We start from the raw sequence: 15,577 nt of genomic DNA on the forward strand, positions 1-15,577 counted from the left end.
AAATGCTTTATCTGTTCGTTGTAATTCAATGCAAAACTTGAATTTACATACATCATAATTATTTTCGTTCATAGCACACTATTGCTTTTATTGTCCATAGAGGGCATCCAAAATCAATCAATTAATAAAAACTATTTATGTATCGATAGGTCTGACCCACATTTTGAGTGGTCAGCAGTAAAAAAAAAAAAAAAAAAAATCATAAATGACTGAGTTATCACAATTCTTGGGGGTGCCAACTTTTGGCTCGATTACTGCGAGAAGGGTAAAAAGCTTTGAAATTGGCATTCCAAAAAAAAATTGATGTTAGGATTCATTAACATATTCAAGGCTCTAATGACATGATATCAAATATTCCAACTTGGATTTGTTTTTATATATTACATACATCATAATTATTTTCGTTCATAGCACACTATTGCTTTTATAGTCCATAGAGGGCATCCAAAATCAATCAATAAATAATAACTATCTATGTATCGATAGGTCTGACCCCACTGAACATTTTGAGTGGTCGGCAGTAAAAAAAATATTCATAAATGACTGAGTTATCACAATTCTTGGGGACGCCAACTTTTGGCTCGATTACTGCGAGAAGAGTAAAAATGAACGAGGCTTAATTTAATATTGTTTATTCATCAAATGCAAACTCGTACAGTCAAACTGAAGTTAATAATTAGAAACAGCATACACATGCATAGTTTTCTTTTCTTTTTTTGTCAAATTCAAAAATCACTTTCATAGTTTCAGCAGTCAGCCTATTTACAATGCAAATATGCAACAAATCAATATTATGATCTATAGTAGAGTGTGGGAGAGTAAGAATTGAGTTATTAACAGAGTCAACGGGAGAAGTCTTCAATAACTTGACTCACTGCATATGGAGCATAACAAAGCAAATGCACATTATGGCGTGTGATGGATTAAGTTGGATGATGAAAGGATAAGAAGAGTTCACCATCTCACTTGTGTGAGATGCTCACTGAGTCTTTGCTTTCTTGCTGTGCCGTCCGCACTCGGATTTTCTGGCCTTTGGGGCGAAACGCCTTTTGGAGAAGGACAAGACGAGAAGAAGTCTGCATCTTTAGTTTTCCAACATGGTTTAGTGGTCCGATAGTCAAAGTAAAAGAGAGTAACGTGCGTTCCCACCTTCTTTGGAAGAGGTAGATGAGAAAGAAGAGTTCGTCTCTGAAGCAGGAAAGTTGGTGAGAGGACGAGAAGGTCTCGGATGAGGAGAAGACGGCGGCGCAGGAGCACACGTCTGAAATCAGCGTGTTCACTCCCTGGTACAAAGAGAGAAAAAAATCTATACATTCATGTGAGACACAAAATATTGACATGGAAAAATGGTCAACTCGAGAGAGAGAAAAAAAAAAAAAAATCATTCCACTCACTCTGTACATCAACACCGCCCCCTGCAGGTGGCTGACAGATCTCAGCTGATGGGAAAAGACAAGACGACGTCGCATCAGGTTTGAACGATTTGAGACGTTTGAAAAGTGGACGACAGAAGTCACCTTGTGGTTGATAAATAGCTGAGGAGCCAAAGACAGGAAGCCAAATGCGTACACACCTGTCAGGTAAGACACGTTTACTGATCGGCCGTCAAGTCTTCCTTGTCATAATGTCAAAATGATGTTAATATGACCTCACCAGTTACCAGGCTGTTGAGCATCCAGGAAAAGTAACTGTTAAAAAATCATTCATTTGTGGATTACTTCACACGCAGCAACACAAACGCTTCATATTTACATTTACTTGGTAAACGTAAGAAAAGTTTGTGCTGTTTTTTTAAACAAACAAAAATTGTTGATTCTCATTTTTATTTAGATTGTATATACATATCATTTCTTATTATAATTAGCAAATCTTTAATTATTAAATACAGTACATGTTAAAAATATTGAATACATTTATTTTCATTCGCAATTCATTATAGTTGTGAATTATAATTGCATTTAACCAACTGATCAATAAAATGAATTAAAAACATTTAATATATGCAAAATTAGTCATTTTTATTCAGCCAGTTATTTCATTAGATACAGTGAATGAATCAAAAAATAAGAATAATATGTACAATAGTTTATTTTAATTATAAAATGTTAATTTACGCTCATGCCCTGCGATTGGCTGGCAACCAGTCCGGGGTGTTATAACCCCGCCTACTGGCCAGAGCCAGCTGAGATAGGCTCCAGCACCCCCCGCAACCCTTGTGAGGAATAAGCGGTCAAGAAAATGGATGGATGGATTTTAATCATTATTGAAAACGTATCAATTAATTTTTTATTTTTTTTATTTTTTTTTATCAGAAATACAAATAAACCTTTCTGAATGAATTTTTTTTTTTGCATTGATTCCGAATCCAATTTTGTTTTTCCAGTATCACATCAGGTTTTCATAATAATAATAATAATAATAACAACAACAACAACAACAACAACAACAATAATAATAATAATAATAGTTAGGTTCAGTATCAGGTGGAATTTTTCACTGAAATGTTTTTACAATGCATGTTAAAATCTGCGTTGTGCAAGCTTTTATCGGTCCAACTTTAAAAGAAAAAAAAAAGTAAATATCAAAAAACTGATGTGCTTGGGGAAAAAAAAAAAAGACTTTTTTTTTTTTTTTTTTTTTTTTTTAAATCAGCGCACACACAAAAATGTAGGGACACATACAGCCATCTTTGATTAAAATTTGCTGTATTTGCTGGTGGTAATTAATGCAATCGATTACGCCCGTAAGGATTGATACCCAGGGGCCCTGCCCCGTTGGCCCCCCCCTTTTTTTTTTTGGCAAAATGTTGTACATGAGACAGCTGCATGCGCCCATGTGGTTTTGTATAAGTTTCATGTAATGAGACTGTGCTCCAAATACAACAAATGAGGCAGAATACGAAAGCGGGCCGCTCACCTTTTTTGCCGTAAATAGGCCAGTGAGAAAATGGCGCCGCTGATGCACAGAGGAGAGATCAAATAGGACAAGTATGTGGACGCCTGGAAAGAAACGCGAAACGTTGAATTCAACGGAAAAACGAAGAATACGAACTGGTGACACTGACGCACCTGCGTGTCAAAGTCCACCGTTTTCCGCTCTTCTTCATCCATCTTGCTCGCCTTCACGGAGAGACCAAACACTCAATTGTCACGTCACTTTGCGCAGATGCGTTTTGATTCCGTACTCACAAAGGCTCGTCTCCATTGCAAGTTGATCCGAAACACTTTCAACACCTTCCACACCTGATGAGGAAGGAATTATCCACATTTCACATTTGCCGCTTGGTGTTATTTCTGACGCCATACGCAATGAAGTCGTACCTCCACACATGCTGCCAGCCCGACGGGAAGTAGCACCAGCAGGCTGGTCGCCTCCAGCAGGTGCAGGAAAATCAGCAAGGTGCCGAGACTTCGCCACAAAACTGGTTTGAAAATGGCCAAAATGTCAAAAAAAGTCGCGCTTCGTTGTTCTCGATTCGCCTCCTACCGGATTTCCTGGACATTCCCGCCATGCTCTTCTTTTTCCTCCAGGAACTGATGTCATTTTTCAGAGCCAGAAATTCACAGATGAGCTGCGGAAGTGAAGACAACAAACATCTTTTTATATTCATCCGTGGCAGGCGTGTGCAAACTTTTTCAATTGAGGGCCACATACAGAAAATCAGAAGGCCCACATAATGTTATGAAGAGAAATTGTGTTTAGTCATAAAAATTATACAAATAATTGATTTGTGCTTTTGCATATTTAGAAAAATGCTACAGTATAGAAACCAATTTATTTGTAATATGGCAGTAGGGTTATTATTATAGTTTTGGAATTTTTCATTTTAGTTTTAATTTAGTTTTGAGGGTTGTTTTTGTTTTGTTTTTTAGTTAGTTTTAATTAGTTTTCAGGGTGGTTCTGTTAGTTTTTTTTATAGACTTAGACTTAAGACTTAGACTTGACTTTATTGATCCCTTTGGGATGGCTCCACCTGGGAAATTTACATGTCCAGCAGCAATGAGAACAGATCATAAAATAGAAAACAATTCAATCAATAAATAAATAAAGTTATTACACCACAGATTGAATTAATAATGATAATAATAAAAATAAAAAAATACAGAAAAATTCAATCAATCAATAAATAAGGTTATTACACCGGAGATTGAATTAAATAATTTAAAGTACAGTAAAGTGCCATATTTGGGAAGTTTTAAGTTATTAGTTTGAGTTCTTTAATAAATGCTTAGTTTTAGTTTAGTTAATTTCAGTATTAGTTTGAGTTTTTTTTGTTTTTTTTTAAGTATTACTTAATAAATGCGCAATATTTTTTTTATTTTGTTTGTTTTATTTTAGTTAGTTTTGTAAAGATAAAATGTAGTTTCAGTTAGTTTTCTTTTTTAAAAAGCATCTTTGTTTTTATTTTATTTTGTTTACGAAATTGTTTTTTGAATTTTAGTTTTAGTTAATTCATTAGTTTTAGTGAACTAAAATAACCTTAAATAGCGCCTGTGTTTTCCGACACCCTCCCTTCTTACTTTGACCATCTCCAAACATTTTTGTTTTTATTTGATTTGAACTGAGTCAAATGCCATTTTTAGCATATGTCTGATCGGGCCACGAAAAAGCGGACGGCGGGCCGGAAAAAGACCCCCTGGCCGCAGTTTGGACTAATTTGGACTAAGTTTGGCTAATGGTCTCATTGAGCAAACGTATTAAGTGGACACCGTCTTACTTGCAGAGCCGTGACGATGGCGGTCAGCACTAACAGGTACAGATTAGAGCCCACCAGGGTCCCTTTGATCTCGTCGATGTACTGCTCGGAGAAGCCTGCGTGTACAAAGAGAAGTTACTTTGAATTCTCCAGCAAATTTCTCCATTTGTGCTCACCAAACTGCCGCAAGGAATAAACCACATCCTGGAGATGCACCCAAAATCGGAATGTCCTCAAAGAAATGCCCTCGTAGGACACGGTGAGGGGCAGGTGGGTGGAGCTTCTGTTGATCTGCTGTGGAAGGATGCGGAGAATAAACGACATCCTGATATGTTTTTTGTTTTTTTTGTTTTTGTGAGTAGTAAATAGTATGAGGTCACTTTACCACGAGATCTCGGATTCTGAAGCTGAGCTCGTCAATCAGCAGCAGGGGAAGGTAGAGGATCCGCCTTCCCTCCTGCGAGCTGACACAACGTTGCGACGATGAATCGGCGCTCGGTCGCTGCGAGGGGTCGATCGCGAGCGCGCCGCATCAGATCGCGTGACTTACATTCGAACGTAGCGCCGCATGTCGCTGGGGAGTCCTCCCTTGGTGAAGGTGAAGTCCTCTGACATCATCGTGATTGACAGGCGGGGTCTCCAGTGGGATACGGGATGCTTTATTTTGGAGCTCTCACAAAGTCACAAACACAAGATAATGTTGATTCATTTTTTTTTGTTAATGTGGATGGTAGGAAAGCCACTTCCTGTTGGTCTGTTTGCTTTTGGCTATTTATGTTATAAAACCCACTGTCGATGCTAATCTTTAACATGTCAATGGTGTTTTCCATGATATGTTAGCATTAAGCTAGCAAGCCATTTCTAGGATTTGGTTGTTTGAAGTACATACAACGTGTAATTCTCTTTGTTGCGTGTTTAATTTGAATCGATTACTTGAACTGTGAGTGGCATTTAACAGCTCAACGCATCTTTTTGACGAACTCGTCACTATTTGCCAAACTGCTGCTTTTTGTCAAGCGAGTTGAGTTCATTCCCAGTACCGCCGTGCAGCGCTTGATCTGAAGTTTATGCTCACAAGTCAAAGCAACAAAATGAACTCATTCACTGCCAATGACGACTTTAGACGTCAAAAATCCAAACAAACAGCCAGTGCAAGTTTTGACAAGAAATTTGAATTTAGTTTTAGTTCTTTATTGTTTTCATACTTAGTTATTCATTATTGTTATGAATAACAACGACGACAACAATTTCATTGCTAAGTGCTACCATCATCCGGAGAACGGATTCCTGTTACCCTACAACACGGGCGTTGACGTTCTTGTGATCGGTCTTGGTCTTACTGAGACCACATACTGGGTCTCGGCCTCCAAAAGTCAATTTTAGTCGACTAAAAATGCTCTTTATTTTTGTTGACTAAAATTGGATTCAACTAAAATACAATCAGGTGACTTGAGTTATGACTAAGGCTTTAATTAAATTTAGTCAGACTATAACTAAAACAAAATTAAAATTTCTTTTTTTTTCCAAAATTAACACTGGCTGTTTGCTTGGATTTTTGACGTCTATAGTTGTCATTGGCAGTGAATGAGTTAAAAAATAAATTACCTTCTGCGTGTCTCTGTACCCTTCAGCGTTTGCGGGGCTGATGTGGGTGGTAAGCAGAGCTGCATGGTGCACCTCTCGGCTGTCCTCCAAGGGGGAAACGCTGGCCTTGTGGACGTACACTACTGCGTACAAGCTGCCGTTAGCTCGAGTCTCTTCCGGCAGGGGAACGTTCACCTGCCTGCACGCAACCACGAGCACACCACAACAGGCAAGTGTTAGTGCTAAAAATAGACCGTGAAGATATTTTTGTTCAGGAGGCCGGATTGAATAAATTGCCATTTTGCAATATACTGTGCATTCTTTCACCAAGTGAAAGAATTCAAATCTGCTGCAGAAATATGTGTTGTTACATGTTGTTCCCTTTATTTTCTGAATACTGCAGAGGTTTCGAGCGGCATTGCTGTCGGCCTACATACTAATACAAAGCGTGTGTTAAGTTAACCCACCTCTCAAATGTAGAGTGCGGGTCAAATGGATCAATTCTCAGAGCCAGGTTGAGCTGACTGTTGTCTGGAACAAGGCAGGTGTACACACTCAGCTGGAAAAGAAAACGTACATTATATTACTGTATTTGTCAGTAGTCTGGAGCCGATTGGGGGGCGGACACAAAAAACGGTACCTGCAGTCTGGGTCTGGCCGACAGGTAGGAGGTGATGCAACTCTCCCTTCGTCCCTCATCGCAGGACTTGGTGTTGAGAAATCCGTACAGCAGCCATGCGGTGTGGGCCATGTACACCATAAACACTCCCAGGAGGAGCTTGGCCATGGAGCTCCTCTTGCCGCCGCTGTTCGCAGGCTTGGAGCAGCACGATGGGAACATGATGCAGCAAAACGAGCAAAAGAGGTGAGAGGAAAAGGGGATTTTGGATTGGACCGAGGCGGATTAAGGTCGACTCTGGTCCCGCCGCGGCATCCTCGTTCTCGGGATGCTGATGATGGGTGATGCTGCGCGATAGTAGCTTTTGCGCTTCAACACGACCCACATAGGAGGTTTGGAAACACATTGATATGACGTCATAATACACGTCAGAATAATAATAATAATAATAATAATTCATCTTTGTATTGAAAACATAAAATTGGATGTTTATGCTAATTTATAGTTGTTGGTGTATTTTTTAGCTACCTAAATACATTTGTAGAACGATCTACCTGCTCTGAAGATCTCTGGCGTCCTCGCGCGGTGCATGATGGGTAGGAGTCAGTCTGTATCCTACTTTTCACCAGCCGGCTACCACGAGAACTTTATTAGCGCTCCGACACCGTGTTTTGTGCGTTTGTTAGTTTAGCTGATTTTATAGCTAGCGACGTGAAGCCCTCTTATGTTTCTTGTGTTTGACGCAGTTGTCAGGAAGATTTGAACGCGTTAACTCGGCTCGGAGCGCAAAGTGTCACTGATTAGCTGCTATGCTAACTAGCATAACACGAAAGTAGCGAATGACGGTCAGCAGAGGAAGGATACAAAATGATGGCAGAAATACGGTAGCAAAAAAAAAAAAAAAATCATTATTTTAATAACAGTTCGAAATTCTTGTAGCCTGGATAGTATACACCAACACCAGTTATGTGTCTTTTTATGGGGGGTTAGTTAGTGCCTCCCACTTCATCTTCAGCCACGATTCCATTTGCTTGTTTTGAATGGTCTTCGAGTCTCAAGGCTGCTTTGGTGATGAACCTACACAGAATGCTTCTGAGTAGGTGTATGAGCTGTTCAAGGATGTTTCTGCCGTCCAGGGGACACGTTAATTCAACGCGTCTTTTAGGCTCTTTTGGTGCCCTCTCCTGTATAGGAGGCAATGAAGCTCTTAGTCCCATGGTCGGCCGTGGCATGCTGTACTGCACAAGGTATGCGATGCCAGTGCCAACACTGTTCAACAGTGAAGGTGCTCCTGACGCGCATCGTAGTCATTTGCTGCTTGAGTCGAGTAGAAGAGGTCCAATTTGCACGGCAAGAAACAAGAACCTTCTGAGAGAAGGAGCATCGTGGCCTGGTAAGGATGAAACTGTATGCTGACCCCAATATATATATATGCCTTGTTGCTCATGATACTTAATAACAGTGCATGAGATGCATGAATGTTGAAACATTAATAGCGGCATTTGAAGTAGAAAGATGCTCACAATATGTTGATGTAAATGTTCACAACTTTTAGAAAAGATGCACTTCTCTTAGGAGTGCTTAAAGCAGTTCATGTGTACTTTCACAAATCTTTTATTAATGTTTTCTGTGTTTTTTAACAGTGTCCTTTGTCCGCCACAGAATGACCGAAGCTCCTCTTTCCACTGTGCCGCCACTTTTTGTTGTGGTAAGCCGTTTTCTGTTCATAGATGGGCAGACATAAAGTGGCTTCATTCAGAAATGGATGACCTCGACCCTGTAAATGACCGTGTGTGTGGTCTTAAGATTTTATACAATTTACAATTCTAAAGTAATTATTCATATTTTTTTCCACAGATGAGATTTGACCAAGAGGGAAACGTTACATCATTCGGTTAGTGCTGGTGTTGTATCTTGAACATTTCTTTGCTTGCGTTCGCTTTGCTGCACTAGTTTTGTTTGTTTTTACGTTTGGTGTCCAAAGTTCTTTAAGCGTTTAAATACAAAACGTCCCATTGGTTGGTACACTTTAACTGACTGTTATGCTGATTTTCTCTACTTGTAGAGAAGAAGAAAAACGAGCTTTGCCAGGAGCTAAGTCTTCAGGCAAGGGACCTTCGCTTTCAGCACAGTAGCAGCCTCACCACCAGAAACAACTGCATCATCCTACGAATGGAGGTATGTTAAAAATGTTGACAAAATGACTCGGTCCTCATAACAAAACATGACACAGCAATCATCTATTTTTATTTTTTTTTTTAAATTACTACCTAATACTGCATAGCATCATACTACAAAATTACTTGTTAAAAACAAAAGAAGCCCAAAATGAATGCTGGGAATTGAGTCTGGTGCATCATTTCCACTGTGGACAGTCTTTAGCTTGCGCCACAGTGCAGTGTGTCCCTGCGGGGGATTGGGAGATGCTGAAGTAGAAGTAGCAAGAGTCTCCGCGACTAATCATTCTGCAGGGTGCATGAATATCCACTTTGCTCGCCACCTTGGTCAAGATGAGGTAGTTGCACTCGGCCTCGCACCTGATGACCAGATGACACGCTCAGACGGAATGTAGAATAAATCACACCCACTTAATGTAAAAGCTCTCACGTGTCTTTTTTGGGTCCTGTTCCAAACGCCCGGCAGTCGACACAATCTGCGTGAGTCTGACAAGGGCCCATACAAGTCGGGCAGTTCTCACAGGTCGGCCCCGCGTACGGTGGCTTGCAACGACAGCTTCCGCACAGACACACCCCCCTTCCGTGACACACTTGCTGGTTTGACGCCATGCAGGAAGTTGCATCGGTGGAGCAGCTGCAGTCGTCGTCGGTCCAATCGTTGTCGCATACGCACTGTCCGCACTCGCACCTGCCGTGGCCCCCACATATCCTGCGGAGGGAAGAACATTTCAAAATGGCACATATGCAGCTTTCTAGCAACATAATGAAAACAAGTGCATGCTTATTTTTTGGCGATACCTGTTGTTGTGATACGGGCAGTCAAAATTGCTGCACTCGCAGAACCTCCCGCTGTATCGTTCATTCGGGTTTGCTCGACCGTGACATACGCATTCGCCTTCGTCGCACGTTCCCCTGCCGCTGCACGGCGGCGCGTTCGGTCCCTCGCGACAGAAACTGTCATCTCTGCGTAAGCTCAATTCTTGATCCATTTGGCAGTGTTGTCCAAGGTAAGGCTGGTAGCATTCGCAAGAGCCGCACGCAAGCGCTCCATGGCTGTTGCACGCGAGACTGTTTTCCTCACGGTTTCCCTTGCAGTCGCACTCGCCTGCAGGAAATCAGTCAAAAGTGTATCAACGCAACTGTTGCAATACTGTTATTTTATTTTGATTTTTTTAACTTTACACCTACTCACACTCCACATTTATCTCCAATTTGACACTTTGTGAAAAACTTCTTGATGTAATGTGGACAGACCAAGGCCCTGTCCCGTTATTCTGATTTATGTCGTCATTAGTGCCGCAATGGGCAGCCTCAACGTTCACCTGGGCATAAAGGATGGTCATTATTGTGAGTGTTTACTGACACAAGAGCAACAGGCAAAAAAAAAAAAAGGAAAAAAGTTGTTTGTTTTTTTTTGTATCCAAGTCTTCTCCTGACCTCCACCAGCATGTTCCCATGTTGAATGTTGCTGAATGTGACGTTGACGCCTGCTGGCGCGGGGCTGGTGTCCATATGCAATGCTGTGATTGGCTGGTCTCTCGCCATGGTTATGTAAAGAGGGAAGGACTGGCTCACACTAGGCCGTAAATGGAGGGTCACCTGCTGGGGCTGCGGGAACACAGTCTCCGCCGTGAGCACGGTGCTGTAAAAATTCATCAGACTGTTAGAAGTCGAATGCAGAAATTCAGATGCATTCAGTTGGGCCAGAGAAAAATGTGCCTCACTGACAATTTAACCCTTGAATTAATTCATTTTTATGGGGTTTTTTTTCTGATATGGGCCAAGAGGTTCCAAGAGATATGGGCCAATACATTATTATAATATCTTCCATGGGTGAAAGTAGAGCCCATAAAGTTTCATGTTTAGATTTATTCTGCAACCGTTGTTGCCTGAATGCTTAACTCATTTGCTCCCAATAACGTGCAAATATGTTTTTTTGTTTTGTTTTAAGTGTCCCAAAGACATATTTATACGTTTTTTTTGGTGTGTTTTTTTTGTTTATGCTAGAGCATACAGAAGGCTTTGATGCAGCCTCTCAACTGCAAAGAACGGTTGCAGAAATGGTAGTTATTACACAAACAGCCATCAGGTGGCAGCAGAGCAAAGGAGATCAACCAGTGCCATCTAGAAAAAAAAAAGCTAAATTACTTAGAATTTTGAATAGATTTGTGAAAACTGATGAAACTTAGCTCTCTTCTAATGCAAATTGCTGCAAAAGGTAAATCGATAGAAACATACTTTTTTTTTCCTGATGAAAGAAGAGACTTTAATCTTTCTTTTGATAGGTTCCATGCTTTTATAGCAATATAACACAATATTCTGTAGGCCTTGCAAAATCAGTCAAAATCCAGTAAAACAGCCGGGAGCGAACGGGATTGCGAAATGTGAAAATGGCGGCGAGTGAAAGAGTTAATGTGGAAGTCAACCTTAAACATTTCTTGACAATATATTATACGTGACTTCACTAGTCTAAACATGACAATCTGATTAATATTCCATTTTTAAGAATGAGTTATAAAGAAAATACAGCCATTTTGAGCCATCTCAGTGGGCGACCATTTTGACACTTGCGCTCGACTGAAGATGACATCACAGTTGCTCAGGCAAACGACCAATCACAGCTCACCTGTTTTCTGAAACTGAACTGTGATTGGTTGTTACCTGAAACTTGAGCAACATTGATGTCATCTTCAGTCAACAGCAAGTGGCAAAATGGCCGCCCACCCCCCGAGATGGATAAAAACAGCTAGATTTGGCTGCTTAACTCATATTCTGCTAACGTAATATTAACCAGAACACCATATCTAAGACTAGTGGGGCTTAGAACATTATTCTTGTCAAAAAAAATTTCGGGGGGTTGACTTCATCTTTAAAGCCACCAATGAATTAAACCAGTGTTTTGCCAACCTGCTCTCATTTCTGGTGACATGAACTCGTCCTTGGGGGTTAAACGTGTGTCGCACGTCACAGCCCGCCCTCCTTAACGCCCTCGAGGTGTCGCAGCGACGTTTCGAGCGGGAGTCGGTGCACCACACGCACTGCGGACCCGACAAGATGCACTCGCTGCAGGTGGACGCCGACTTCAGACATGTTTGTTTTCCAGCCTGGCTGGACGACAGTAGCGGCAACAGCAGGAAGAGACAAACCAGCTTCACGGCCATCCTGCAGGCAAAAAAAAAAAAAAAAAAAAGTTGGAGCAGAAATGTTCTCATCTCAATGCGAATGTTGCACTTTTGATAAACAATGATTATTTTGTTGTTACTTTACAAATACTTGAGAATTAATGTACTGTAAATAGACATCGTTTAACTTACTCAAATTCCCGAATATGTTTTCTTGGCTCTTGGTTGCTTAGGAACGTCTGCCTCTTCAGATATAGCAACACTTCAATAAGCTAAATGTTAAATTACTGCTTGACACTCCCACTAACGACATAACTCATTGCATGGGTCAGCTTTCTTGTTTTTTCCGCGCCTTCTATTGAGTTGGCCTCTCACCGTAAATATTTACTGATCAGATCTGACTTAATAAGTTACTACAAGCATAAAAACAATATGTTAGTACATTTTGTCAAGGAAAAGCAGGCTGTCTTTTGGAGATTTGAGTTGAAATGACATGTCGACGTCCTTGTTTCTCCCCAGTCCTTAAAAGCCATCGTGACTCCGCATTGCCTTTTGGTGTTGGATTTCCGCGGGCTGGGTTTGGAGCGCTGGCTGGTTCTGGAGCTCGCCCCGCAGCTGGCCTCACAGACTCACTCCCTGCCTTTTGAGTTCAGGGCTCTGGAGGCCATCCTGCAGCACAGGGTGAGGTCAAGTCACGTATCCGTTGAACAATGTGACCAAATAAAAGGCTCAAGCAGGCTTCCATCGACAGGTAAACAATCTACAAACACGATTGAACGAAGTTGAACCAATAATTTTGGACGTTTTGGAGTCTCTGGTGGATCCGAAAATCCTGTCAGCAGATCGAAGTAAACTGCACATACTGTTGCAGAACAGTAAAAGGTACCCAAATATCCACATGACGTGAAACTAATGTGAGCAGAGTTGAAAGATGGCAATTTATCAAGATGATTTTATTGCATTTTTCAGCAACCAAATTTTAGTACTAATATCGATTATATCAACTATTTATCAAATTCGATGTTTGCTGTTTAGTTGATATAATGAACACATTTTTGTTGCTTGAAACTCATTAACAGTTTATCAGAGTTGGAGACGGACATTAAAGTTTTTAAGGATTCCCTGCTAAAAATTTTGGATGAGGACGAAATCATTGAAGAGCTGTGTCTCACCAAGTGGACATACCCGACAGTTTTGTAAGTCATATTCTGCTCCAGTGCATGTGCAGTTGTTCTGCAGAACAGTACGTTCCATAGAATACTTCAATAAAAAAATACAAATCATTAGAATAATGTATTAAGTGTGCAAAAGATAACCTTTCCTCAAAATTGTGAGATATGAATAATTTGCTAAATGTCACACATTATATAGAAAGTGCTGAAAAGTAAAAAAAAAAAAAAAAAGCATTAATATTTATAATTCAACTTCTCATTTTGTCCTAAATTCCACTGCAGTATTGATTTTCTGCTTTTTATCGACAGCTAACTGTTAATTCTGGCAAATTTTTGTTTGCTTATTTTTTTTTTTACAGTCTGTTTGTTTTTCTAGAGAGGAGAGCAACTTGGGGATTGACCATGCAGAGGAGATGGAACTTTTATTGGATAATTACTACATGCAGGTGATGTTTGCACATTTCTAAGCGCAAGTGACTTCTACATTAAACCATTTTGTTCTTCTCTTGTGCCATGCAGGCTGAGGAGCTTGGCAACAAGGCCAGGGAGCTGAAAGGCCTGATCGATGACTCCGAGAGTGTCATCTTCATCAATCTGGACAGGTACGGTACGCGTTACTGTCCAGAAATGCGATCTGAAGCACCTGTGACAGAATGAGGTCGAATTGAACTGAAATGCAATTGGTCTGTTCTAGCCATCGAAATGTGATGATGCGTTTGAACCTGCAACTGACCATGGGGACCTTCTCACTCTCCTTATTTGGTCTCATCGGGGTGGCCTTCGGAATGAATTTGGAGTCGTCTTTTGAAGAGGTCAGATTGTCTTTGGCCTTCATTTGTGGCCATATTTTGGGTCTTGTATACGTTGCAACCTGCATAAAGTGACAGTCCTCCAAGAACCTTTATTAATTTCCTGACAAAAGGCGTCTGTAAGATTTAGTACATAGCAAGTCGAGTATGGCCTCTTCGGCTTTCGGATCCCCACCCCGCCCGTAACCACCAAAATGACATTTTGAAAATGTTTCTGTTTTGCAGGACACTTTTGTTTTTTGGCTGGTTACAGGATTTATGTTCCTCGGCAGCGGTCTGATTTGGAGACGACTGCTGTCATTTCTAGGACAACACCTAGAACCTGCATTACTATCAACAGTAATACTCATACACGTTTCACCCATTTGTATGGATTAAATAACTTTCATTCCTGATAAAAATGATTCCAACTGTCTTTTTTTTTTGTGTTTGTTTTATGATAGATTGCTCCAGTTTGGAAGAGAAATCTGAAAGCGTCAGACATGAAGGCTGGAGTGAGATGATGGCAGCAACCTTGATTTTAACAGGCTGACGCACTTTTAAGGCCATTTGGCTGACCTCGTGTTTTCGACGCAGAAGACTCAAATCACTTGTTTCCTATCAGGATCCTGTTGAACTTTTGTACTTGTGCATACGTTTGTGTCATCAACGTGAGTAAGGTGTGTATACATAATCCACATTTATTTGTCCTTTGGTGCAAAAGCCAGTTTTGAGTGCGTCAAGTGTCATTTCCTCGCCTTAAAGTACAAGATACTGCAATATATTTTCATCATATGTCTCATGTCTGAGTTGTTTATTTTATGACAATATGACAGATATTTTTGTATGTAATTATTTAAGCTACAGTTCACATTGTGATCACTTATATCCAGTCAACTCCTCAATTTTTTACATCTACAGGGTCATCCTTTACTTGCCATAGATAGATAACTACTAAAAAGCAGTCCTCCATTAAAAAATGTTTTCGTTTCAAAGTATGGATGTTATAATGAATAATAACTGAATATAATGAAAATGCGACCTCGGTTTCCTGCTCGTCATTCACAGGAACCTGTTTTTTTTTTTTTTTTTTTTTTTAATAAATGTTATTGAATTGCAGTATATTGGTTAGTATTTTTATTTAAGTTGTCTGTATTGTGGTGTGTTGTATTTTATCTTATATTGAGAGGCCAGCAGATATTCAAGTATTAAAGTAATGTTTTGGTAACAACTTTTCCTTTCGCATTGTTGCATTTGCAGTTTAAAATGCTGCCCAAAATGTCGGTAAGGTATTTCTCCAGCATGGAAATAAATCATGCATTCACAGTTCAGATAAAAATCCTAATTTACCACAAAATGATTTTTTTTTTTTTTTTTTTGCATGTCCTCCCCTTGCTTGTACGGGTTTTCTCCAAGTAT

The 15,577-nt window shown here is 40.3% G+C and overlaps 3 protein-coding genes across 10 annotated transcripts; 1 reads left to right on the forward strand and 2 right to left on the reverse strand.

Annotated features, from left to right (window-relative positions):
* Positions 1–616: 616 nt before the first annotated feature.
* LOC144022039 (lipid scramblase CLPTM1L-like) lies at positions 617–7,330 on the reverse strand. Of its 3 annotated transcripts, none has more exons than XM_077526467.1 (17): positions 6,921–7,329; positions 6,748–6,839; positions 6,302–6,479; positions 5,247–5,368; positions 5,082–5,160; positions 4,873–4,990; positions 4,718–4,812; positions 3,487–3,571; positions 3,321–3,421; positions 3,189–3,242; positions 3,069–3,119; positions 2,917–2,999; positions 1,654–1,688; positions 1,518–1,535; positions 1,395–1,439; positions 1,150–1,283; positions 617–1,046 (listed from the first exon to the last, which is right to left on the reverse strand). In XM_077526467.1, the coding sequence occupies exons 1-17, from the start codon at positions 7,119–7,121 to the stop codon at positions 963–965; spliced, it is 1,575 nt and encodes a 524-aa protein (XP_077382593.1). In that variant the 5' UTR covers positions 7,122–7,329; the 3' UTR covers positions 617–962. The 3 variants fall into 3 exon arrangements, with proteins under 3 accessions (XP_077382593.1, XP_077382590.1, XP_077382594.1); XM_077526464.1 differs by having other exon boundaries at positions 1,518–1,573; positions 6,921–7,328; XM_077526468.1 differs by lacking the exon at positions 617–1,046 and having other exon boundaries at positions 1,181–1,283; positions 1,654–1,690; positions 2,918–2,999; positions 6,921–7,330.
* mrs2 (magnesium transporter MRS2) lies at positions 6,315–15,277 on the forward strand. 6 transcript variants are annotated; one of them, XM_077526471.1, is made up of 14 exons: positions 6,315–6,509; positions 6,985–7,995; positions 8,065–8,292; positions 8,543–8,607; positions 8,757–8,793; positions 8,965–9,077; positions 12,718–12,879; positions 12,950–13,080; positions 13,278–13,394; positions 13,747–13,816; positions 13,890–13,972; positions 14,065–14,182; positions 14,405–14,518; positions 14,623–15,277. In XM_077526471.1, the coding sequence occupies exons 2-14, from the start codon at positions 7,971–7,973 to the stop codon at positions 14,680–14,682; spliced, it is 1,323 nt and encodes a 440-aa protein (XP_077382597.1). In that variant the 5' UTR covers positions 6,315–6,509; positions 6,985–7,970; the 3' UTR covers positions 14,683–15,277. The 6 variants fall into 6 exon arrangements, with proteins under 6 accessions (XP_077382597.1, XP_077382598.1, XP_077382595.1 ...); XM_077526472.1 differs by having other exon boundaries at positions 8,092–8,292; XM_077526473.1 differs by having other exon boundaries at positions 6,317–6,509; positions 6,985–7,145.
* LOC144022041 (integrin beta-1-like) lies at positions 9,125–12,850 on the reverse strand. Its single transcript, XM_077526475.1, has 7 exons — positions 12,391–12,850; positions 11,984–12,238; positions 10,514–10,718; positions 10,269–10,398; positions 9,875–10,181; positions 9,507–9,785; positions 9,125–9,436 (listed from the first exon to the last, which is right to left on the reverse strand). Exons 2-7 carry the CDS (start codon positions 12,235–12,237, stop codon positions 9,256–9,258), a joined length of 1,356 nt encoding a protein of 451 aa, XP_077382601.1. The 5' UTR covers position 12,238; positions 12,391–12,850; the 3' UTR covers positions 9,125–9,255.
* Positions 15,278–15,577: the final 300 nt, after the last annotated feature.

The sequence above is a fragment of the Festucalex cinctus genome, chromosome 7, assembly GCF_051991245.1.
Source record: "Festucalex cinctus isolate MCC-2025b chromosome 7, RoL_Fcin_1.0, whole genome shotgun sequence".
NCBI lineage: Eukaryota > Metazoa > Chordata > Actinopteri > Syngnathiformes > Syngnathidae > Festucalex > Festucalex cinctus.

Bases quoted from the DNA above. Each gene is read 5' to 3' on its own strand.
- LOC144022039 (XM_077526464.1), bottom strand. From the start codon at position 7,121: ATGTTCCCATCGTGCTGCTCCAAGCCTGCGAACAGCGGCGGCAAGAGG. The intron at 1,574-1,653 runs GTGAGGTCATAT...CTTACCTGACAG, and splicing joins GCTCAACAGCCTGGTAACTG to GTGTGTACGCATTTGGCTTC. The intron at 1,047-1,149 runs GTGGGAACGCAC...CTTCTCCAAAAG, and splicing joins ATCTACCTCTTCCAAAGAAG to GCGTTTCGCCCCAAAGGCCA.
- mrs2 (XM_077526469.1), top strand. From the start codon at position 7,971: ATGAACCTACACAGAATGCTTCTGAGTAGGTGTATGAGCTGTTCAAGG. The intron at 8,293-8,542 runs GTAAGGATGAAA...GTTTTTTAACAG, and splicing joins AGAAGGAGCATCGTGGCCTG to TGTCCTTTGTCCGCCACAGA. The intron at 9,078-12,717 runs GTATGTTAAAAA...GTTTCTCCCCAG, and splicing joins GCATCATCCTACGAATGGAG to TCCTTAAAAGCCATCGTGAC.
- LOC144022041 (XM_077526475.1), bottom strand. From the start codon at position 12,237: ATGGCCGTGAAGCTGGTTTGTCTCTTCCTGCTGTTGCCGCTACTGTCG. The intron at 10,182-10,268 runs GTGAGTAGGTGT...GATTTCCTGCAG, and splicing joins ATTGGAGATAAATGTGGAGT to GCGAGTGCGACTGCAAGGGA. The intron at 9,437-9,506 runs GTGAGAGCTTTT...TCTGGTCATCAG, and splicing joins ACAGGACCCAAAAAAGACAC to GTGCGAGGCCGAGTGCAACT.